Source organism: Argiope bruennichi, chromosome 9, assembly GCF_947563725.1.
Source record: "Argiope bruennichi chromosome 9, qqArgBrue1.1, whole genome shotgun sequence".
NCBI classification, from domain to species: domain Eukaryota; kingdom Metazoa; phylum Arthropoda; class Arachnida; order Araneae; family Araneidae; genus Argiope; species Argiope bruennichi.
Window position 1 is genome coordinate 80,969,943 of NC_079159.1, and position 26,718 is coordinate 80,996,660.

The following is a 26,718-nucleotide window of genomic DNA, read 5'->3' on the forward strand; positions in this document are numbered from 1 at the left end:
AGAATAAAAATTACTCAAATTGTTACTATTTTCAAACTAAGCCATTATGAAATAAAGGCAAAAATAACAAAGCATACTGTACACCAATATTTTTACAAATTGTAAAATAGAACTACTTTTTTAAATATGAAAGGATTATATGAAGAATGTTAAAAAGTATTTAACATTTTAAAATACTCAACGTTAGAGATTTATTAATAAAGTTCTGTTAAATTTGATTATTAATAAATGAATTAACATTGCAATAATGTATACCTTCATTAACAATGTTTGTTAATGAAATGAATGATCTATTTTAGAAAAAAAATGTAAACTGCTTTATCAATTCCTAAATAAATAAATCACTTTTTGGCAATTCGTTTCCATCATCTGTTCATTTTTTCTATATAGTTTATATAATAAACCAAGGTTAAACTAAAATTTTAGAAGTATTTTTCATGTTAATTTATTTTTAATAATTATGAATATGTATTTGTGTGCGTCTGTTCTGTCTCTATATTGATAAGATAAGATTGATAAGATAATTAGCAAGATGAACCGTTTTACTCAGGGCTTCCAAATCTGGCACAGATATACTTTGGAGGGTGGAAATGTGCAATTAGCAGGGATTTTTTATTACATTTTAGCTAGAATTTTAAATCAAAAATAATTGTGGGGTTTCTCTGCGATATCGTCCGGAAAAATTCAGTGCAAATTGCTTTTACAACATCTTAAAATAAAGAAAATTGCCCTTTCAATTTTTGTTATATAATTTATTTCTTTATTTAATAATTTTTAAAACAATATTTTAAGCATATTTTGCAGCAAAGAATGCAAAGGTGTGTTAGAATTCCGAAGGAATAATAAACGTATCAGGAATAATGATACAAAAAAATTAGAATTCTGGAAGAATGCGAAATTCATGGATAAAAATCTTAATGAAAGTTGTATATAGTTTTCCATTTTTATTTTACAATCAAATTACTGTCGTTATTATTATTATAAAAAAATTGAAACGTACAAAATAGTGAAATTAAACTTTTGACTTTAACATAAATCATTACTTACAAAGTAGATATCAGTAAAGCCAACGAAATACTTAATTCTTAGAAGAATCTGTAAAGGATTTAAATTTATATTTAAAATACTATTAACATGAAGGGACATGCCAATTGTTCAATGTTTTAAGTTGAAAATTAGGTTTGTTTTTTAAAAGATTAGAAAAAGAGTCTACTACTGAGTGTTTTATACAAACTTTATGGAAGCTGACAGAAAAAAAAATGGCTGGTAAAATGAACAGAATGCTGTAAAGTTAATATTTAAACGGTGTACTTAAAAATATTTTGTTGTATTTGAAGACCTAATTACATAAAATATTTCAATGAAAACTTTCCAAACGGTTAATCTCAACGAAGCAACTTGTCACCAAATGCAGCTAATATTCTATATAAATTTCATATGATTGCTCCGAAAATTTAGTTGAAGTAATTTATTTGGGTGTTCTTTTTTCACCTTTTTCGTGTATTTTAATGCTAGGTGCAATAAACAAATTTACTTTCTATACAAATACAAACGAACATATTTCTATACTTGAATTTTCACAATAGGTATTTTAGATGATTTGTCAATGTATTTGAAAATACATATAATGCGCATGGCTACTGATAGATTAATGAATCCATGATTTAAGAAAAATAATTAAGAAAAAAACCTTGGATATATAGATAATTGCAATTCAGTTGTCAAAAATCTCGTTTTTAGATTATTTGTTTCCGTTTTCTGTCTCATATATTGTAATCTGGGGGAAGGGGGGTGGTAGAAATTTGTAGTTTTGTAAAATAGCAAAAAATTGTGAAAATAGGAAATTTTATTCTTGTTGTTTCATCACCGAAATATACGCTTATATTTAACTAAAACATAATTATAGAAAGCATTTCTCAATAAAATAAACAGTTGAATGGCTTATAGTAATAAATACAATTTTAATTGATCCTTTCAAAATCATGTTTTATTAGATTCAAATATCTTTGAATGATTCCAGGTATACTTTTTGTGGAAATTACATAAAACTGACGATAAATATTTTGATTAAATTAAAAGAAAGATTGATATGCATTTTATGTTTTGATAGCTAAAAATCCATTTCATTTCAACTAAACACAAACTTCTAGGAAAAATTCAGTATGTGTGCGTAAAAATATTTCTAAAAATTCATCTTTTAACTGGGATTTCAAAATCATACTAGTTTTTTACTTTCAAACTAATTTTTTTAGGTAAATAAATAAAGCAATAAAAGAAGGCATTTTTCAATAAAATAAACAATTGTACGATTTAGAGGAATTATTATTATTATATATATATATATATATATATAATTAAAAAAAATTTCTAAAGAGTTTTTAAAGATAAACATATTGATTTTTCAGTAAAAATACATAAAAAAATATCAAAACGCTACGAAAAAATGTATATTATAGTCCTCCTTCCCTTAAAACGATTCAATGATTAGAAAAGGAAGTATTTAAATCATTGTGAAAAGAGTAAACAATTCGGAGATAAAAAAAACAGCTTACATCAGTTTTAAGGCATTGAAGAGCCCATTATTAAAGGTAGATTTAGATTGTTAAAAAGAAAATAAAATCCTTAGAAATAAAATTGAATAAAAAAGCTCACACAAAAAAAATTTACAACGTTCCCATGTTTCAAAGAAATTTCCAAACACAAAGTTTTCCTATTTAACTACCACAATCATTCTTTCCTCTGTAAGAGCGTGCTCTTTTCTGAAATGTGAAACCTCTTTGGGATGTTTTCTTCCAGGGAAGAATTATGTAGAAATTAGAGCCCATTACTTTCAAAACTCGTTGAAACGAAGTGGAATATTTTTTTACAGCATAACATGAATTATTTTTGTACTTTATTCATTTTTTCATTATGTTTTTTTTTTATTCTTTATTTTCCGAATTGCATAAACATTATTCTGTTTCTTGTCCTTCAAATACTCAGAATACATAAAAATTCATTGTATTTGTAAAAGCACATAAAATCCATTGTATGGGTGTTCAAAAATAAGTATTTGAATATGTATTAAATATGTATTAAGAATGAAAGCATTCTTAAATTATTCATTCACATAAGAAGTATAGAATAAGGCTATTGTAGAAAAATTTAAAGACAAACGATATATAACATGAATGTCTTTGTATTCGAAAAAAATTAATTGCATAATGTTTTGAAAGATATTTCTTAAATTTAAATAATAGTCTTCTGTAGTCAACAGATTGACTATGAAAGATCGGAAACTACTGACTGCCTCTTTAATCCGTTGTTGGTCATGATGTTACGTGCTGGAGGATTATCACTAAGATCATGCTGCCTCTATGCAACAACGCCTTCTAAGAAAAGATGCAAATGCCGCCACTGAGGCGGTACCGATCTGAGAGAGTAAACAATAATTTCTGAATTAAATTTTGGAAACTATTCAGTATAAATTGTTTACTGGTCTGTGGAAGAAATATAATAAGACGGAAAAGATTAAATTATTATTATTGAACAAATATTGGTTAAATATGGTACTAGGTGATTAAAGAAGAAATCCTTCAACTATATAATATCTTCAATTCTTTCTTATGAATAAAGATAATTAAAGGGAAAGAAAATATGAGAAATTTATGAAGGAATTTAAATTTCTCTATGGAAAAAATATATTCTAACGAGGTATTTCTCTTATAACGGCATGCAAAATAACTTTTAATGCAATTTCTAAAATGACATTTTAACTTAAAAATCATTATGCTGTTAAATATGTCTTAAATCTCATCAATCATTATGAGAATGACTTATTAAGTGAAATATTTTTGTCTTTGATTTGTCTTTTTAAACAGTTCGTTGCAGTTTAACTCTTTAGTGGGCTAATATGATAGCCATCTCTCCTAAAATTTAAATACAACAATAGCATTCAATAACATTTAAATATATAAAAATAAAAATTAACAATTACTAATAATTTAAGAACAAGAGGGTTATGGTTTCAGATCTTTTTTTCTCCGTATACAGTAATATAGTAGGTGAAATCATCAAGAGATTTTTATGTATTATTTCACCAGCACTTTTTACTTCATGGTTACCAGAAAAACGAAGCGATTTTCTTAAGTAATTTAAAGACATAACGCTTTTATTACATTAAAAATCCTTAAATTTAACGCGAAAATTTACAAAAATATTTCATTGTTTTCATAAAATAAATACGTATACTATGATATGTAAAATGTTCTAATATTCGATAAAAATTGTTGAGACGTATTTTTTTATTAATATACTGTGTTAGTTTACCTTATTGATAGAGGTTTAATTAGAGATAGTTCACCTTATTGATTTGCCTTATTGACGAGATTCAAAAGGCCGAAATATATACGAGTAAACTGCAATCGAATACTTAGAATAAAATAGTATATAAAAAGTATTATAAAAATATAAGAAATGCAGCTGAGTTATTCTATATTTTCCACGTGTTTCTGCATAGATATATTAAAAAGAAAAAGAAGACATTCTTCTTTCTGTTGGATATGTTAAATAAAGTTTAGTATTTACATCGGCTGAAGAAGAAAAAATATCTTCTTACTTGCTGAAATGTGAAGATATTTATTTCGGGTTGCTTCAACTGGAAGTAAGAAAATTTGCTTTTCAGAGTAGCAAAAGCATTAATATTCAGAATATATCTTCCACCTGACATGAAATAAAAGGACTGGCCCGTATTGGTTTAGTAAGTTTATGAAAAGGAATCCAATATTGTCTATAAAAACACCAGAAGCAACGTCTCTAAGCCAAATAGCGTCATTCAACAAACTGCAGAATTAAAAAAAAAAAAAAAAAATATTAAGAGCTTCTACAAAAACAACTTTTCGGCCTCTTAAATTTGGAACATCGATGTGAAAAGATTACTACAGTCCAAAAATGAAAAAGAATCTTGGCTGAAATTGGCCAAAAGCAGATAGGAGGTATTACATACATCAAAAGAGAAACGCTCGTGATCTCGCTTGTGCTGTTGGATATTAGTGTCCCACCAATATGCGTGCTTCCCAGGATCCAACACATTATATATTTGCCTTAATTGACCCAGATGAGTTCAGTAGAGCTGGCAATTCTTCATGTTGGATGACTGAAAAATCCATGTATCATGTTTGCTGCTTCTTGACCTTCTGCTGCTTGATAATCACAACTTATATGTAAATATTTCTGTTATAAATAAACTAAGGATAATCATATGATCATGGTCTCCTTTCCTCCTCACTACTACTTTCACTTGCATACTTTGTACACGGATGATTACGGTCCATTCAGACACTACTTAACCATAGCACAGGCAGTCTGGATGAGCAACAGTCCATGTAAAAGCATGATAGTTTATTACATACAAAAAATGTTGCGAGATTGGGCACCACCAAAAAAAATCCCCCCCTGTGAGCGTCACGAATGTATTCAAAGCAAATGGCATATGGTCTTTAAAAATGGAAATTTTTCATGGTCCTTTTTTTTTGTGCCATCTGATGTCATTGATAGACAAGTTTACAGCATTCGAATGCAGAAAAAATAGAAGAAACACTTTTATTGCAAATTGGAAATTAATTGGCTTTGGACCTTGAGAATCTGAACTGCTACAATCAATGTCAGAATTGAATATAAGTATTTCTGAGAATATAAATCGGATCATTGGAAAAATATTTACCGAATCGATTCTAGAATAGTCAAACACCCAAAACAGGAAGTTCGATTCGACATTTCTCCTTCAAAAATTAGACTTCTTCCTAAATATTTACCTAGAAAAAGATCTAATAGAGGTCAACGCAAAAGAAATTACACCGCTCTAACTGGCACACCCAAGAAAGAAACTTTAGAAGAAAGAACATGAACATATAATTGATAAGAACAAGAGAAAAGGAAAGGAAAAATTAAAGAAAACAATCTGAAATGAATCTGAATGAAAATAATATAAAAGAGGATTCTGATTTCAAAATGCTGATTCTGGAATAAACAATTAGGGACGTATTGTGCTTGTGGATACATCTGTATCAACTCTGATGATGTAGAATGAACGCAATAATTAATTTTCCAATCTGTGAGGAGTGACGATCTATCATTTATTTGCTTCAATTGCAATTGTGCTAAAGATTGACTTTTATGGTGACTGAACAATTTTGTCATTTCCTTTTGCTTTAAACCGCTTGATAACATTTATTGTCACTATGCCGACTAATAATAATTAGCAGATGACTTTTTTTTAGTTCAATTGATAAAATAATGTATCTAAAAATATTTTTTGGCTAACATTTGTTTCTATTGTTGCAACTTAACTCTCGTCTTAATCAGTCTTGCTAGGATTGGGGTAAATTATCACAGCGGATTTGTTTTGAATATATATATTTTAATACTAAAATCATTAAAATTCCTGAATGTTTTTTTCTTTACATATTAATGAATAGATATTCTATAAAAAGCAATTATAAGGGAGAAATATAATATTTTTAAAAATAGAATCATTTCTCCAACTATTGTTACAACAAGCCCCGAGCTCTTACATTTTATGCATATATATATATATATATATATATATATATATATATATATATATATATATATATATATATATATATATATATATATATATATATATATATTTTTCTTGTTCCCATAAATTTAAATGGGAAAAACTGATTCTGGTATTATTTATAGGGTATATACAGTATATTTATTTTTTCAGTATATTCATGATCAATTTGAAATTTTGAGTTTTGAAAAATTATTAATAAACTAAACTTTTAACCAAAAATATGAATTCAGTATTCAATTTTGGAAAAGCATAAGTTATTAATGCATATATCATTTATTTTAAGTTAGTTTAATTTTCTCAGTAAAAGATACCATTCGTTCTTCTGCTTCAGGAATTACTTTCAACCAAGAGCCATTACGGAAGAAGAACCAGTGAAAAAACACAAGATTAATTGTTTTGAAAACGAAAAGAGGAAATGACTTTTTGAGAAATGGAATTTATAATTGCATCTATAAGTTTGCTATTTCAGTCTTAGTGATTATTTTCGCTTTATTTCATTTCCTTAGGATTTTGGGATTAGTCCAATTATTGTTTTTTAAAAATAATGACAGTAAACATTTCGCTTCTGTACGATAGATATTTGAAAAAAATTGCCAGAAACATTATACGAAAAGTCTTGCATTTGGTATTTGTTTCCGTTGTTATCGTCGTAACGCTTTAAAACAAAGAATACATTTGAATTGCTTGGGCGAATAAATATTAGTTACAGTTATTTTTTAAAAAGTAAATGATAAAAAAAGGTAGATTAATTTTCCTTTCCACAAATATTTGAAACGAAAATCAGATTGCATATTTCATTTTTATATTCTTTTTTAAAAGTTTTAATGGGTAAAATACGATTTAAAATTCAAAACACAAATACAGGGCAAAAAAAAAAAAAATCATTGTATTTTGGCAAATTTCCATTCTTTGTCTATTTAAGATAACTTAAGGCATGTTATTGAAAATAGTGAATAACTTTTAAATAAAAGTACAACAGATTATTGCTTTGACATATTGTAACAGTATGCTTAACACTATGTATATTATGCACTTCTTATTCTTATAAAGCTATCCATAAAGGAAATATATATCAACAAACCCTTTCATATCCACAAAAATAATAAAAACGGAATTTATAAAAAATGGGTGATTTTAAAATGAACAGACATTTTTCCTAGTATAAAACATCAAAACTTCAAGTTAAATTGTGTTATTTATGATCTTTTAAGAATAGAAGCGTACATGATATGAAATTATGCCCACCATTGCCATGATCCTTCTTTGTTTGTTCTTTATTTTTCTAGGAAGTTTTATTTTAAAACGATGATGTATTGCAAGCGTATTGTTAAAATCTTTAAACTATAATACTTTTTTTTAAAATCTGTAAATGATGTATTGTTCAGCTTAGATACTTGAGATAGGTCATTAGTCATAACTTCTCACAAAATTTTAGGATCTGAAATGATGAAAATCTGGAGTTCTATCTCGCTACTAATTTAAATGCCATTAACGCTAAGATATATTATATTATATATATATATATACATATCGAATCAGTTTAAATAAGTTTTGGTTAGGTAAGGCTACTGTAATGATTCAGCTTCTTCCCTGTTTGACCATGGTGACGTTTCTTTTCCCACGCTCCATAATTAGCATCCAGACAGCAATATCAGCAATGGCGACGCCCTACCTCAGTGTAAGTGCTTCCAGAAGTGCCAGGTGGTCAACTCCTTTAAAGTAAGGACATCTGGGCAATTAGTGCGAGTCCAGATAAGGGATCCCAGCTGCATTGTATTTGAAACAGATGTAAACCTGCATTCTTTACATTGTGGAGGGTGGCTCCCCAACGCATTCCCACGGTCGATGGTAGACCAGTGAAGTTGTTTCTGAACGATTATTGGATAACCAGGAAAATGGTCCGATGTGAATGAGGGTGGGAACAGGATAAAAGTGCGAGGAGATTGGAAGAGAAGAATCGTGGACACAGAGGCAAAAAGCGGAGTGTCCGACGAGAATTCCACCCGAAAAGATTCGGTGGATCCCTGGAGCTACGCCTGTTTGCGAGAACGCTACGAGTCGGCTAGCTGTTTCCTTGAGAGGTTTCTCCGAAGTATTCGAGGAACTATCCTTGTTGTGTCGAATAAAAATCATTTAACCTAGAACTCATTTAACCTAGATGATGAACTGTAAATTTATGTAAATAAAGCTGTAAATAAAGAATTTGATCATAACGCTACCTTTTATTGGATCGAGACTTTACACTACCGTATTAGGGCAAGACATTGTTCATTGCCTTCAAGATATTGTTCGATATTAAAAAATACCAGAAAATGTCAAGAGGGCACCGTAAACAATGTTATAGAACGTTTTGCGCTAGTAAGCAGTTCCATTATGTTTTTAATTGAAATGAATTTCACAGCCCTCCAGGGATTATTCTGTACAATTCTAATTTTATTTCCCTGACTTTATACCACAATTTAAAATTAAGGTCTGATATTATGCAAATTTTCATTCATCAGTTCATATTTCATATCGAAATTGAAATACGTGATTTAAGGTATGAAAAAATGGTATTTTGAAGAATATTCCATTTTAGCTTTATTGTACTATGTATTGTACTGCTATATATTGTACTGCTATTCAAAGTAGAAAAAGGCTAGCGATTGTGGTGAATAAATGAATAGGAATAAAAAAGAGAAAATGAATATGAAAATTTTGCCAAGAGTCACCTTCACAGAAGGATTCAAAACAAAGATTGTTTTTATGAGGAGTCAGACTACTGACCATTAACCCCTTGCGACTCAAAAAATCGGAAGAAACTGAATTAAAAAAAAGGACATTTTAGTTTTACTGTTCAATTCAAATTTTCTAAATTAGTTAAGAATTTTCTTTATTGCATGATTCATTATTTTTTATTTCTATTATTTTTTTCTCTAAACTCTTCATTCATTGTTTCGCTTTGAATAATCTGAAGCAATCGTTTGTTTTTTAATTGCCGCATAATGCGCGTACTCGAATAGCAATGCTTCTTCTATTGATTACAATTATTTTAATATGTTTATTTAATAAATTTTAACTGTAGCCTTATTTTGCTCTATCTGTCACTATAACTTTAAGTTTGGGTATTCAGAAGTATTGCAAATAGGAGTATTTACTTCTTCCTAATTTCTTCTATAAAAGTTAACAAATGAATATTGTATTGTCTCTGATGTATCTTGAATTATCTGTGCTTGTTTTTTTCTCCAGTATTTAATCAATCATCTTCAGCTTGCATTTCATGATCACAAATTGAGACTAACTTTAATGAAACCGAATTGCTGGTATCAGTAGTTGTTTCATTTGATCGAGCAATTCACAGCCAAGTTATGGCAACCCTTCCAGAGGGTGGCAAGGGCCAGCGACTTGGTGCTTCGAGGCAAAGTAATTGGGATGGTGGAAAAGAGAGAGGCTATTGTTGCCGACAGCCCTTCCGAAATGAACATTTTCTCCCATTCTTTGTTATATCCTGAGCCGGCCCCCGTCATAAAAGAAAACAACATCAAAAAAATGTTTTTCAGAATCAGAAAAGGAGGCGAAAGCTGGGGATTTTATTACTGGAGAGTAATGTTCTTTTCGCTGCTAGTTTTTAACTTTTATTTGCTCCAGAATCGGTTCCGTTTTATTAGGATAAAGTTGATGTCCGTCGGATAGAAGGAAATGTTCGCTGGAGGGGAAATGTCTGCAAGGACTGTACAAAAATCCAACTAACTTTGTTCTTTTGTTAAGAGAATAATATGTTTAATGCATGTGATACTTAAGATCTACCACAGAAATGCTTGTGCTTAAAACGTCTACTTCATTAACAATGCTATAAAATCTATATGTCGGGAGAACGCAATGATAAATGAATGTCGGAGCAAAAAGAATGTTAATATTTTTTTAAAGAAACCAATTATAAATGTATTTACCAATTTGTTGGCTGACAACAGAGTTTGTTTAGTTAAATATACGTTTCACAATATCAAGCAAGCATATATATATATATATATATATATATATATATATATATATATATTCCTAATGAAGTGAATTATATTAAATTCTGCATTTTCAAGATATTGACCGAAATTTCGAAAGGGTATTAGGAGCCTAAAATAAAAAGAGTAAAAATAAGCATTACCATTCTATTCATGAATACTGAATAAGTTGGTCATGAAACCATTCAAAAGCGAAAAGTTCTAAAAATCAATAAATATTCAATGTTTTGGTCACAGTAATTGTCTGTTATTTAAGTAAATACGTTCATTTATATAAAAGGTCGCTTGCGTTGCAGGTATTTATAGATAAGACATATAGTTTTATTTTAACCTTTCTTCCGTCCATAGTATATTTCCACTAAAAAAAATTGAGATCTAACTTGCAAAAGTTCATAGAACAATCACACTTTAATTAGAGTTGTATGAATTCGCTTTTGGATCCTGAAATATCTTTTATATACAAATTTGCCAGTTATTTCAAATATCAAGTTTTATTAAAGATTATCCATTTTTAGCTACTCTTGATTAGTGAATATTTACGAAATAAAAAATGCATAGTATAAATTTGCAGAGTTATTGGGAGAATGGTAAGAACATAAAATCAATTCAATGCTTTAAAAAAATGGCTTAAAATAATCAGTAATGACTGTACTTCTCTTATATTGAAAGATGCAATAAGTAGATTTAAATGATCCTGGACGTCAAAAAAAAATGACTAAAAAAATACGATTGGGTGAATTTTTCACTATCAAAAAATGTCTTATAGTGCAAGCCTTAATGTGATTGTGGTTTTTTTAAACATTAGAATCCACATCATAATGACGTAAAAAATGTAGGTGAGTGTAATAAAAGTGTTTTTTGTAAAACTTACTTGCGAAAAGTTCAGTCCGTTGAGTGGCAAACATTGCTCTTCCACTTTTTCAACAGCCGCTGTCTTTTTCTTTAACCTTTCTGCTTCCTGAGCTAGGTACAAGTCCAACACAGGAACACCCCTTGATCTCACATCACTTTCAGTCAGGGAGTTCACCATCAACATCACCCAGACAGGCCTCTTTCTCTCCCAATTACCTGCAATGGCATTGAACAAGTAGTCCGCATACAACCCTCTGCCTCGTTGGTCCTTGGTCATCCAATGCGGCATCATGCCACGCACGTACTCCAGATGCCTCTTCAGACGAGAGTACAAATCCCCAGGAAGGACATCAGAGAGGTTCTTGCCGTGAGGCAGCATTTGACAGGAAGACAGTGCAGACACGGTGGTTGGATTCACGAGATCCAGCTCAAAGTAGACTTGAGTGGCGATGGCGAAGGCTTGTTTGGCGTTATCAGGAATGGAATCCCATACTTTAGTATAAGGTACATGAATTGTACCAAATAAATAGGAAGGAGGGTTGCGCTTAATGGTCCAAAGGAAAGAAAAGGGATCGCCATCCTGAAAAAAATTAGATGGAAAAGTTTAAAAATTGGATACATTTAGGGTCACCAAGGTAGTATATACTAGAAAATGGGATAATAATAATAAAAATTAAATAATTGTTTAAAGCATTCCATTAAAAGTATCACAAAAAGTTTAAAAAAAAATTCATAGTATATATCTCTAACTGGATAAAATATTGTACAATACCCCCCCCCTCGATGATGCTCAGTATTTCGAATGCATAGAACATCCTTAAGATATATAACAACGCTTTCTTTCTAGGATACAGACAGCCATCCCGCCACCACAGAACGAAGCAGTATCGAAGATTTGTTGTAGCTGATTACTGTCTTAATTACCATCCAGCGACATCAGCGTCTGATTCCACGAACAAGCATTCTCGTAAGGGACGCCCGACCCCTCCCTGGACTCTAGGGATACGATATGTTCAGAGCAAACCCAGTTATAATAATGCTGTTGAATATTGTAACATTTATTTATGGCATTTTATATTAATTAAAAAAAACGCTTAGAAAGTGTCTTTCCTGTGAAACGTATAGTAATTTTTTTTATAAAAAAATTTTTCAGATTCACCTGGTGAAGAAATTTTTTGTTTAAATACACTTATTTCATATAAAACACATTTTCTATTCTTTGCAATTTTGACTCTTCCATCCTAAGATCATTCGAGTTCTGGTACTCAGAATACAAAATATATTCAATTTTTCTTTCTAGGATAAGTTTAAAAAAAATTTTCAACCCCCAAAAATCACAACAATAGTCCATGTTTTTAAGAGATAAATATATAAAAAAAGATTACCTGCCTAGCTTAAGATTATGAATCAAATGTATGCCTAAATATCCTTTGAGAATTTTCTATAAATTTGCTTAACTTCTAAATCCAAATGGGCGAGCGTCTTTAACGAACAAAGTACTCGCCATGAGTACCCAATTAATCACACTTAAAGAAAGAGGGAAGTAATTTCGCAGTATCATCTCAGGGTCTCGGGTACCCGACGTAGTTCCATCTAACGTCCTTTGGAATCTTTTAGTACTGATAGAGTTAATGGCTTTTATATATTTCTATGATTTAGATAAAATAGAAAAAGTGTTTTTAAATTGCTTATCACCGCTTTTATTAATACGTTTAACTCTTTATAGAGGTTGTTTTTAAATTAAATAATTCAATTTGGTGAGCTTTAATAATATTTTTTTGTAAAATACAATAAAAGTGAAACAAATCGCATATCATTCTCAAATTAACGAAATCCTTTATTAGTGATATTAACAGATAAATAGCACTAATGTAGGTACTAGTATAATGTCTATACTAAATGTAATATCGTCTGAAAGTCGCCAGACATTGATCCACGTGAATTTTTCCTTTGGGATAACAATAAATCTCGTGTCTTTGTGCATCGCTTCCTAGAAATATGAATGCAGTGAAAGAAAGGATATCAAAGTGTTGTGAATTCTGTGTGCAGCTTTCAAACTTTGAATGAAGGAATGGCCAGAACTTGAGTAGTTATTATATTTATCAATTATATTATTTGCATTAAAATACATTTATACGAATTTGCTTGTTATTTACATATACAGTTTATACAGCAGTTAAAAGTTGATAAATTACTATATGGATATTTCGATACATTTTATAATAATAACGTTAATATTGTTAAATATAAAATGTTAATAAAACGATGTAAAATAATCTAAATATTTTATCCCGTCTTTCAGAAAGAGTGCAATATGGTGCTGTTGAATTCCATCTATTCGGTTGGCAACTAAGTAATTGCGGATTTCACTCATAGATGATTTCAGTTGAATTTTTAGGTTTGCAGACGTAGTACAAATGTAAAACACATTTTGTTATTTGATAGTTGGCAATTCAGCTGTCAATCAGTAAAAAAAGTTTTTTGATCGGTTGCGTAGTTTTCGTTTGGTGTTCGTTGAAAAATGGAAAATCAAAAGGAACATTTTCGTCATATTTTGCTTTTTAATTTCCGCAAAGGGAAAAACGCATCGCAAGCTCATAAAAAGTTATGTGTTGTTTATGGTGACGAAGCCTTAAAAGAACGGCAGTGTCAAAATTGGTTTGCCAAATTTCGTTCTGGTGATTTTTCACTCAAAGATGAAAAACGCTCTGGTCATCCAGTTGAAGTTGATGACGACCTAATCAAAGCAATAATCGATTCGGATCGCCACAGTACAACACGTGAGATTGCAGAGAAGCTTCATGTATCACATACATGCATTGAAAATCACTTAAAACAACTTTTCTATGTTCAAAAACTCGATACATGGGTTCCTCATGAACTGAAAGAAACGCATTTAACGCAACGCATTAACAGCTGAGATTTGCTGAAGAAACGTAATGAAAATGATCCATTTTTAAAACGACTGATAACTGGCGATGAAAAATGGGTTGTTTACATCAGTATCAAGCGGAAAAGATCGTGGAGCAGGCCAGGTGAACCAACACAAACAACATCAAAAGCTGTTATTCATCAAAAGAAGGTTTTGTTATCAGTTTGGTGGGATTACAAAGGAATTGGCTACTTTGAACTCTTACTACCCAACCGAACGATCAATTCTGATGTCTACATTGAACAACTAACGAAATTAAACAATGCAGTTGAAGAAAAGCGGCCCGAATTGACAAATCGAAAAGGTGTTGTATTCCATCATGACAATGCAAGGCCGCACACATCTTTGGTCACTCGGCAAAAATTATTGGAGCTTGTTTGGGATGTTTTGCCACATCCACCATATAGTCCTGACTTTGCACCATCTGATTACTTTTTGTTTCGATCTTTACAAAACTCTTTCGATTGTAAAAATTTCAATAATGATGATGATGTCAAATCGTACCTGATTCAGTTTTTTTGCTAATAAAAACCAGAAGTTTTATGAACGTGGGATTATGGTGCTGCCTGAAAGATGGCAAAAGGTCATTGATCAAAATGGGCAATACATTACATAATAAAGTTATTTAGTTACATGAAAAAATTGTTTTTGATTTTCTAAAAAAAATCCGCAATTACTTAGTTGCCACCCAATATAATAATATGATAACTAGTTTGTAACGTATTTAGTTAAGCTTGGGAAATACTGACTGCTTCATGTAGAATACATATATTAAATAAATAAATAATAATAATAGTGAACATTTGATATATTTACAATCAGTATCACGATTTTTCTTGCATTCCATAAATTGTAAAGTAAAATTTCAAATCAGGGAGATATTTTTATATACACTCCATTTTTTGTAGCTTATGGCATATAATGGAATTTTGTTATTAATTTTTTTTTCTCAAATTCATCACCAAAGGGTGCCTTTCAAACAAAAAAAAAGTTTTAATACAAATTAATCGAATAACTGAAAATTTAGTAAGAATACTTTGAATTATTACAATGGCGTAAGAAACTTAAAATCGTAAAGAAATTCTGAACTGTAAATCAGAATATCAAAGATACACTCCAAATTTTCAGATACACTCCATTTTTTGTAACTTATGGCATATAATGGAACTTTGTTTTTAATTTTTTTTTCTCAAATTCATCACCAAAGGGTGCCTTTCAAACGAAAAAAAAGTTTTAATACAAATTAATCGAATAACTGAAAATTTAGTTAAGAATACTTGAATTATTACATTGGCGTAAGAAACTTAAAATCGTAAAGAAATTCTGAACTGTAGTAAATCAGAATATTAAAGAAAAAAAAAAACGAAAACGTAATTTTCTGATAAAATATTAATCAATTAAATTAAATAAAAATAGATAAAGCTAAAATATTATTTGGTATCCAACTAGATCCAACTAAAATTATGTATAATTTTTAATTTATAAAAGTTATAGTTAAAATTTAAAAAATGGAATCTTCGAAGGTGCAAATTTCATTCTTGTAGCGAGTTTTTAGTATTAGTTTTGGAGTTTAAAGTTAATCGATTTTCCTTGTATAAATCTAGAAGGACAAACTTATAATAACGCACCCACAGAGACACAGCTATTTTCCTTCATTATTAGTAGAGATTTTTCAGTATTAAAAATCTTAAGGTTGAAAGAAAATAGTAAAACAAAAAGGTATCTTCAGAAAAACTGCCTATGAAAAGATTTCTTTGCCGAAATATAATCTTATATGTTTTTCCAGCAGAAATATAAAACATAAAAAAAATTCTAAACGATCTACAATTTTCTTACCAATTGACAGAAAGACATCCCCAGACATTTTTCAAATAAATAGTTGCCACACTCTTCTTAATATTTTTAAATACTTTATTATAGGGGTATCGACAACATTGTCAAACTTAAGTTAACACCCAAAATTTATCTTTGAAACTGATAATTTCGCATTTGTAATGTCCCTATTGAATGTAATTTCTTATAACTTATTATATTTAACTCCATGATGGCTCATGTAATTTTGATAGATAGCATGGAAATTTAAATGATCGCTTTATAAAATGAATAAATATTAAATAATAAAAATGAACGAATTTACTATCAAAAATGCTGAATATCATTAAACAAAAACAGATGACAACTAAATTGTATCAAACAGATAATGGATGTAATTAATTTTTACATTTTTATACTGTGAATTCCAATTTGAAAACTACATTTTTTATAATTTATCCTTTGCGCGTTATTTTTTTTCGATTAATCAGAAATATTTCCCCTACTTCTTCTTTTATAAATATTTCCAATCTTTCTTTTCTTAAATTTCCAACCTGTATCGTTTACCAATTTCAATTCTTTATTTTTTTAAGGTTTATGAGAAATAATGTCTTCTTCGGAGCACAATATTTCTTCTGTATTAAATTTCGAGACACATTTATGAGTAATTCATCGTTTTCATACCTTCTCTCTATCATTTATCATTTCTTGATAGCACCAAAAACTTTTATAAAGTCTCTAAAACTCTTATTTTTCAAAACTAGCGTATGTATTATACATATTTGTAATGCATTGTATAAAAAATCTCATAAAACAGTTTCATTACTGTTTTACAATGAGAATTCTTGTTATTCTTCCATTTTAAACTAAAATATTCTTAATTTCATTTGCTGAAAAATATCAAATTTCTAAAAAAGCATTTGGTGGATGATTTTATATTATATAAAATGAAAGTCCGTTTCTAGCATACAGAAATAAAATTTCCTCAGTACTTAATATTTGTATATTCAATATTGGTATCTTTATTTGTTTTAAATTGTGACTTTTTAAGGTTATATTTCCTTCTACTACGATTCTCTATTACGTAATTCACATTTTATTCCCTGTGAAATAAGTAAATACAGCGCAATAAATCACAAAACACGAGCGTCTAAACTTAAATTAATGAAATTTTGTAAACCTTCCAAATCTTACATATTTATAGGGCCTGAAAAGAATTTGTTAGACAATCAGGTATTCGTTATTTCTTTTAGGAAATTCAATTTATAGATGCGAGAAAATTTCAGAGTTCACAAAGCTATCTTCTTTTTTTTTTTTTTTTGTATAATAATTATGGCTCTTTACAATTTGCATATGGAATTTTTCACGTAGTTTTATTGCATTAAAATTTAAAATGTAGAAAAAATAATTTGGAGTTCAGAAAATGGATACATTTCTAAAAATAAACTTTTATTAATGAAGTAAAATGTAATATATATATATATATATATATATATATATATATATATATATATATATGTTTTGCTACAAAATTAGAAGCTAAAGAAAGAATTTTTTAATATTTATTAAGCAGAATATTTAACATATATTTAATAGGAATAATCTAAAAGTGAAAAGTCTTTAATGAAAATTTAAAAACTCTATATTTATCGTAGCTTATTTTATTCATTATATTCAAAGCCCTATAATATTATGAATTTTATTCTATTTTTTGGTATCTAATAAAAAATAAAAAAAAGACTTTATATGAACATTTGAATTGTTTCCGTTAGTTAAATCATTTTTTATTGCTTTTTAATTATTTTTCTATTTTTTTAATGCTTAATATATTCTGTAATTTATTAATATTATAATATGTATTATGATTGTAACCAGTTTCTCTCTAATTGACTAACAGATGGCGCCCCATGTATAGCTTCAAAACTAAGTGATTTATTCTTTCATGCTATGATTTACAAATATTCCTGAAAATGTAAATGCTAGAATGATTCTAATTGACTTTACTATTAAAATTGAAATTTAGAAGTTGTTCACTGTGATGATTCATTTTAATACATTTCATACAATTATTCTTTAGTATTCTAACAATTAATTATTTACATTTCTTAACATTTTTTCGATAGATTTCACTATAGTTTAATAGATTTATTCTCTTTTATGAAATTTTTAAATGAATAGTAAAAATGCAAATATAAATAATGGGAAGAACATTAATGCAGAAATTTCCAATTGTCAATATTTGACTTCAAACAACTGTAACAGCAGTACAAACTTTAAAATCGTATCAAATATATGCTTTTGTACGCCTACGTAATCCTTTGTCTAATTGTATTTCTTCCTAACTAGCACTGCTTCAAAAAATTTCTTTTCATATGAATTTTTATGTGCACATGGAAGTTAATAAAATTCTTTCTCAATGAAAATTTACGAAACCGAAATTCTTTTGAGGAATAGTAAGCTATACATTGAACTGGCTGAATATGACTTAAAATAATGTAAAAACTTTGTAAATTTATATAATTTGTGAGAATTTTGTAATTTTAAAATTCAATACGCTAACATGTAATTAAATAAATTTCTCTTTTTTGCAACAGCGATGCTTTGTTCATTGCAATATAATTATTGAATTTTATAAACTATCATGTTTGTGTAGAAAAAAGAACCCTATTCGCACAAATTGCATGCGTATTTGAACAAGAATTAAAATATCTCACACAATATTGTACAATTTGGGCACTATTGTACAATATTGTTGGATATTATATTTTTAAATATTCAACAATATTATACAGTATTGTGAATATTGTTTAATATCGTATAATATTGTACAATATGTATGTGCTAATGGGGATCCAGCAGTATTTAATCAAGAAAATTTTACCCATTGAATACAACAAATGATATATTTCTGAGATTTTTGAAAAATTTCAAATACAGAATGTAAAATATCTTAGATATCATGGCAACGTGTTGATCGTAAAGTGCAAAAAGTGCATAAATGCTGCTATCTCATGAATTAATATAAGCTTTATATCTTGATCGGCACCGTCAGTATTAGAATTTCACTTCTTTTGGCATAACAGTATTTTTTTAAAACCACGCAAGAGTATTTAAACTTAGTTGAAGTATAATATTAGAATATAAATAGAAATATACATTATTTTTTATTTAATTATCTGTTTTTATTTATGATACTAGCTGATATACACCCCACTGCTCAGAATTTAAATACCTTCAAGCCTAAAATGGTTATGCAGAAAATACTTTTGCTCAAAATACGATGTTCAAAATCTTTTTATTATCTAAATTGTTTTTGATTCTGAATTATTTCAATTGAAACGAACGATGTTTAAAAATCCCAAATAACAAATTTCCTTCGTGTCATTCGCTCAAATCAATAAATATTTCCGAAATAAATTCTTAATAATCCGTTTGTGTGTTCTTCCAAAACTTTGCTAACTCGTTTCGGCGACAAATCTTCGTTTATGTTCCCATTCTTCAACCAATCTAAAAAAATTTTGTTACAGATTCTATACAAATCTTACTTTAAAACCAATAACTGTTTCCAAAACATTTTTTTAAAACAGAAATATCAGTAGATACTAGTGTTAATTGGACAGTTTCTTCGCAATAGAATTTTCAAACATTTTCATATTTCAAATTCATTTACATTTATACAACTATTTATTAAAATTTGAAAAATGAATGATTATTGAAGATAAAATTTCACTTGAAGGAAAATGATGAGATTGATGTGTAAAATTTAAGATTCCAAAATTGTATAAAATGGTATTATTTAATGTGAAATTTCTCAATTTGAAGCTGAGTGGAAAAAATGAGCATTTCTGTTCGAATCTTTGACAAAAAATGTAGCAAAATTTTGCATTCTGAAATGTTGACAATATTCTTTCTATTGTCTTAAATATGAAAAGTATGCAAATCTTAGTTGAGTTCGACTAAGTTGTGAAGAAGATTTTGAAGGAACCTATATATATGTACAATATATGTTATTTATTTTAAGATAAAAGGTGTGACAGAACTAATGACAATCTTTAATTCTATTTTGAAAACATTTATAAATTCTAATCTATAAATTAAAAAGTCAATTATTATTTAAGTCATTGATTTGATTAAAATATAATCACTATATGCATATTAAAATTATGGTAAATTTGAATTTTTTTATTCTGATGTTAATAATCTCCAATAATGAATTTATTAATTATTTTCAAATATCTGATGACGTTTCAGTGCAAAGTTGCTAATTAAATGCAAAAAAATAATCTACTTTATAAAAAAAATCTTAATTTCTTTCATATTATAAAAAATTTCAAATTGTGATCTTCAAATTACAAATCAGAATATTTGTATTAACTTATCTCATTTTCAATAATTTTGTAGTGATGGTAGCCTTCATCATTTCCATTGAAAAATTAATAACTGCAATGTGCCATTAATAATTCTTGTGCCCAAAGAATAAACACAAAGCAGAAAAACTAATAAGAAAACCCAATTTCAATTAAAAATAAATACAAAACTCAATTTATATCAAACGAAACACTTTTCTTTATGTAACAGCTGAAGAATTGTTTTCCGGTAACAGAAATTGCAGGTCTAACCCCAGATTACTGGCGACAAAAAGAAATATAGTTTATCCCCAGATCTGTTCCAAAACATCTATTGTGTGCCCACAAAAGATGTCGCTCGCCTGCTGGCTGGTTCACGGCGATAAAAGAGACTGGAAAAGAAGAAATATATCTATTACAAGGAAAGTAATTAGATCTTAGAGAACTTCAACTTGACACGAGACCCTGTGCGCTTCCAGAAGCATTCCCAGATCGTTAATCAACACTATTTTCCCGCCACCGATAAGTGTCCTCCTCTTTGTTTAGGCATTCTTTGGTTGTAAAAGGAGAGGTTGGTTCGTTGCCTGTAAGAATGCTTACTAGCGTTTTTATTCCTAAAAGAACAGTAGCAAAAAAATAACTGTGTGTGGCTGGAAACAGTTTTGTCATTTGGTCTTGTCGTTCCTTTTATGATAATCTTTTCGGTATCGGTAAATGGTTTGTCTGGAAGAATATCTTCTTTTAAGAGTATTCTTTTCCAGATATACTTTCTGTCACTTGCAATTGAAAAACTATGGTTATAAGAATAGTTCACAAGAAAAATTACTTTTTTCATTGTTAAACATGTCAAAAACATGTTTGTGAAATGGAAGAGTCAATGAAAAAGTGAAAACTTCAACTTTTTTTTTAGCAAATTTCAGAAGCTGATTTGGAAAAAATCTTCCAATAGACTTTTGAACGTATTAAGCCAAAAACAAAAGCAATTAATCAAATTAATTTTCCTCGCGCTCCCCTTTACAGAAGGAAATACACTCTTAATCTTGTTTCAGTTGCACATATTTTCTTATTTATTCTAAAATAAAGTAATTGAAATTAATAAATGTGTATTAAAATAATCCCATCTTGACTCCAGACTCTTTATAACTTCATTATGAGGTAAATGAAAATAATAGACCAGTTTCAGGAACAGTTATTTAATATTTTCTATGTTCCACATTTCACAAGACAAAACAAACACGAACACTAAAATACACGACACTCACTTAGAATACAGTCATAATGACTCCCAAGAAGGACCATGAGAAATATACATTCCCTTTTGATACAACAGGTAACGCCATCTGTTGTATCAAAAGAGAAATTAGTAGAGTTATGTAACCGCTACAGTTCAAATTATTTATGTACATGCATCTTTCTCCTAGCTTATGAAGGATGCTACCTAATTTAAGAATTAAAATGTAGAGGCTGACAAAACAACTTGTTTTACAACTAATTTTTCAGATTATCCGATATATTCATGCCTGCGGAAATAAAGTGCATGCAATTTTATATTCTAGCAGACAAAAGTAAGAGAATAAATATGAAATAAAATACTTATATTTAAATTATTTTATAAATCTGACATATCTTGAGAAATCGAATTTGAATTAAAACATGATATCAATAATACAACTGAAGTATTGAACCTATTATTTAATTCCTTGAACAAATCTTAAGAGGTTTAAAATTTGCATTTGCATAAATTTTTAAACAAACACAAGATTATATTTAAAATTCTATGATAAATCTATCATGTTTCAGTAAATTAAATAAACATGTTTAGCATAAAATCTGTTACTTTGAAATGCTTATTTAAATCGGCTGGCAAGAGCACAAAATGCTTTGTCCGAATAACTAATTCCAAAAAGATAATTTACTGCTACCATGCTCCTCTTAATCATAAGAAACGTGCCTGCTGATAAAATGGTTATATTTAAAGCCAATGTAATATTGCAAAATATATCTTTTGGAATTAATAACATTTGCAGTTATTCTGTACAATCCATAAATATCAAAAGAAAAGGATAACAACCCTCTTACTTCTTTCAAGTAATGTCTTCGAAAATTATATTAATACTAAATGTATAGTTATTTCAACCAAGGAAATCGTTTTAAGGACTAATATTCTTATTCACAGCTTGGTAAACGTGAGAAGACTTATGCTTTTAAAGAACTTTTTCAAATTAAATATACACCTATTCTAAATATTATTATGTTAGCTCTCTATATAAATAATATAAATTATATTAGCTTTTGTAATATGCCATCTTTAATTCTTGTAATCTTCTAATAAAAGAACGATTTCCTGCTTCACTTTAAAATGTATTTTTAGAAAATCGCTAGAGAAGTTTTCAATCAACCAAAAAGTTATTTTCCTTTTATAATTTCAATATTCTTTTTTGTTAACTTATATAATTTTCTATCATTGTTACATTTATTGGCAAGTAAATTTATAAAATTGTGTAAATTGACATTTTCCATAATATGAACTTTTTTTTTTAAATTACAAATTATATAGACAGATAAAAAGAGAAACACTTATGAAAATAAATCTTTAAAAGATCTCTTAACCCAAATGCTTTTACATGAATGCATTTATACTGAGCGCCATCCTGAATAGAGAGAGGAATTTCCATTGAACCTTCGTTAATTATTGGTGATAGAAATAAAAAATTAAAAAGGCAGTTATACACATTTTATGTAATTGAAAGTATTAAAACCTTTACCATTCATTTCATAATAGATGACAATGGAAGAGGTTTCTGAATGAATTTTCATAATTTGAATAAAACTAAGAATTTAACCATTCAAGTAAATCAGTCATTTTTCTTTATTTAGTTTAGCAAATGATATAACAACCACAGGCTATCCTAATTTCAAATAGTTTCATATTTTATTTAGTTATTACTTATGTAAGAAAATAGAATAGGATATGATATCATTCTGAATGTCTGAATTCAGTGCTCTCATTCAATGCAATGCTACAATGAGAGTGTGAGCTACAAAGACATTTGGTTATATCCTTTCACTTTTCTTACTCACTGCACTTGCTTTGTTCGCTGGAGACGCTCGCCCAAATTGGTTGGCGTGACAAAGAGGTTTTCTGAGAACTCACCAAGAATGCCTGAACATACTGTTACGAACCTATAATATTGCTACCCGGCACGAATAGAGTCATCGTAAGAAAGACCGTTGTACGATCGGTCCTGTACGTGCTGAGATCAATGAACTTAGAGCTTGGCGACAGACTTCGCGAGCATTTGGCGGCTTGGCGATAAATTTGTCGAGTTTGGCGACTAAATGGATAGTACCGGAAAGTTCGAGAACTTTCAAGATCCATCCACTAACAACCGAGATCCAGCCAGGTACGCCCTGATTGGTCAGAAGATTCTAGCCCCGCCTCCCGGAACTATAAAAGACGGGCACTCAGAAGCTACGTTGAAGTTGTTGTGCGGATCGTCCGAGTTGTCGTGTATATCGTCAGAAGAGTGTGTATCGACGGAAGTTGTGTGTGAGAGAGTCGGAGCCGCCGACACGTAGAGGTCTTGGAGGATTAGACAGCAAGAAAGCTGCTGAACTAATGATTAATTAATTGTGCTGCGTCATTACGATTAATTGACGGTATTTGCAGGAGAAGAAAAATTTTGTAACAATACGTATGCTTAATAGCTGTTCATAGCAGGGTCATCTTTTTTGCATCAACCGTTTTAGTCGTGATTTGTCATTGCTGGTTTTAGAAAGTAGATAATTTTTCTTATTTCTGAAATTAAAATTGGGTGTTCTTGTATTACGGGGTACTTATATAAGACTTATCTTTTGAATGACAGGGTTAAAATATTCAGTATATCGAATTTAAAATCAAATATTTAGATCAGTAATAAGTTAATTCTTCATTTTGTTGCGTGAAATTCTCCCATTGAAACTGTCTCAACAAATATTGAATGAAGAGTTTGCTTCTATGATATCATTTCGTAGATTTCAATCTCCTTTTGTCAAAATATCTGGAAGAAAGAATTAACTTCCTTTAAAATCAACAGCATATTCAGATTGTTCACAAAACAGAAGCAATCCAACAAAAGTTTCTTAAACTTTTAAGCCTTTGAAAATAATCTTCGACTTTCACTGACTTATACCAGTTCGCTTAAAGAAGACAAAAGATCTGAAAAGGGAAATTTTGCCGGAAGAAAGTTTGAATAACTTATAGAGAGGGGTCTAATACTTAGAAAATGGGTTCAGCTTTCGAAGGAGCTAGCGAAATGCATTTCGGGATTTCGCCACTTTTTCAAGAAGAGGATTCTGCTTCTTCGGAAAAAGAATCACATCGCATTCCATTGTTGAGCCGCTGTATTTTTCAGCATTCTAAGAGGCAGTATTGGGCAAGCGGTTCTTTTTTTAAGGTTTGCTTTTAGATTTTGAAAGATTGCAAAGCAGCTTTTTAGGAGTAGTGAATTCTTGCTATTGTATGCACAGTAAAATAGAAATAGAAGAAAGGCTTAGAAATGTAAATATACGATTTGCACAATAAAATATTATGAACTTTGTCAAGAAAATTTAAATTTGGTTTTTCATTTAGGAGAACAGGGTCTATCCTCCAGCAAAAATTGTTGAATTTTAGTCATAAGTGAAGAGGATATTTTTCAAATACATTTTACATTCGTTGTAAAATTTAGCGTTTGTAGAAAAAAAGAAAAATTTTATTATAAAATAACATTTCATTAGAAAACAATAAAAAAACTTGTTTCTTTAAATGTTAGAATTTCTGAAAAATTTCATTCCCATTTCAAATATGAAATGAATACACAATATTTACTGTTTAAGATATTTATTTTGTTATATAAGAACCCTTTCGTTCTATTACCTTATTCCATTTCTCAGGAAGCCAGATTAGGCCTTGTTTTTAAAGTTGCTGTTTTTGGACAAGAAATAATTCTCGAGGTGCGCTTTTATTTCGCTGATGAATTCGCTTATCGCGAAGAGAGTTTAAGGATAGAGAGAAGTAATCAAAATGGAGCGAGATCTGGAAAATATGCAGGACGCGGTAAAACATCCCAATCAAACTCGAAGGTTTTTTATCTTACGACTAATGTAATATGTGGTCACGCGTCGTCATAATGAAAAACAACGTTCGTCGATTCATTAATTCGAGCCGAGTTTTTTTGCTATGGCAAAAAAACCCGGTAATGGTGTGGTGATGGTATGGTGACAGTATTTCGTAGAATTTATTTTTTCACCTTAATGAAGGAGCTCGTAGAAAATTACGCCTTTACAATCCCACCAAATGGACAAAAGAACTTTTTTGGGGTGTAGTCCCAGCTTTTCGGCAGTTGAAGGCCTATTGACCTTACACCAAGTGCGTTTTCTATGCACATTTTCATATAAAATACAAGTTTCGTCCTCAGTGACTCTTTAAAAACGCGATGAAAAAAACTTTTGGGACACCCTAAGATCCGTTTCCTAATAATAAATCAATTATATGTTTGTTGCGTTAAGCTTCAACTTCATAATGTCAAATGAATAAACTCAAAGAAATTACTCCAAATTTAGCTTAATTTACGAGTATGGTTTCAGTAATTATGATCAAAGTTAATTTGTTTTAATATATTTATTATAAAAAGTTAAGAAAGTGCTGAATGTCATCTAACATTAAAATCTAAAAATACGAGATATTTTTCACTATAAATTTCTTAAATCGTAATATAGCCTGTAAATAAATATAAGTTTTAAAAAATGAATTATTTTTATAAATATTTTAATAAAAGATTTCGATTGAAATGACTTTTGAATGAGCGTTGAAATTTTTATAAAAGAGATTTGAAAAAAAAATGTATCTGGATTTCTCAGGAATTCATTTTTTAAAAAAGCTCATTTTTTAGCTCAGTTACTAAAAAAAAATAATAATTTGTGAGTTTCCAGCTTTTTAAACATATATATACACATGTATAATTAATGGGATGTCGTATTTTTTTTTATGAGAGGGTAATTAGAAAAATCAATTTTCCACAAAGTTAGAAATTTTTCTAGTTCAATTGGATTTCTTTTTTAGTATAATAAAACAGGTATTCATCACACACTTATTAACAGCAAAATCAAGATGATTGAAATGGTAAATCTAAAATTCTAATAACCTTGAAATTGTACAGAAATGGTTTCGTTTTC

At 29.0% G+C, this 26,718-nt stretch overlaps 1 protein-coding gene across 1 annotated transcript in view; it reads right to left on the bottom strand.

The window, feature by feature from the left end:
• LOC129984425 (metalloprotease TIKI1-like) overlaps positions 1-26,718 on the bottom strand; it is a 261,041-nt gene that overhangs the window by 139,725 nt on the left and 94,598 nt on the right. The window contains exon 3 of the mRNA XM_056094302.1: positions 11,453-12,013. Coding sequence (XP_055950277.1) covers positions 11,453-12,013 — 561 coding nt within the window. The remainder of the gene's footprint in view (positions 1-11,452; positions 12,014-26,718) is intronic.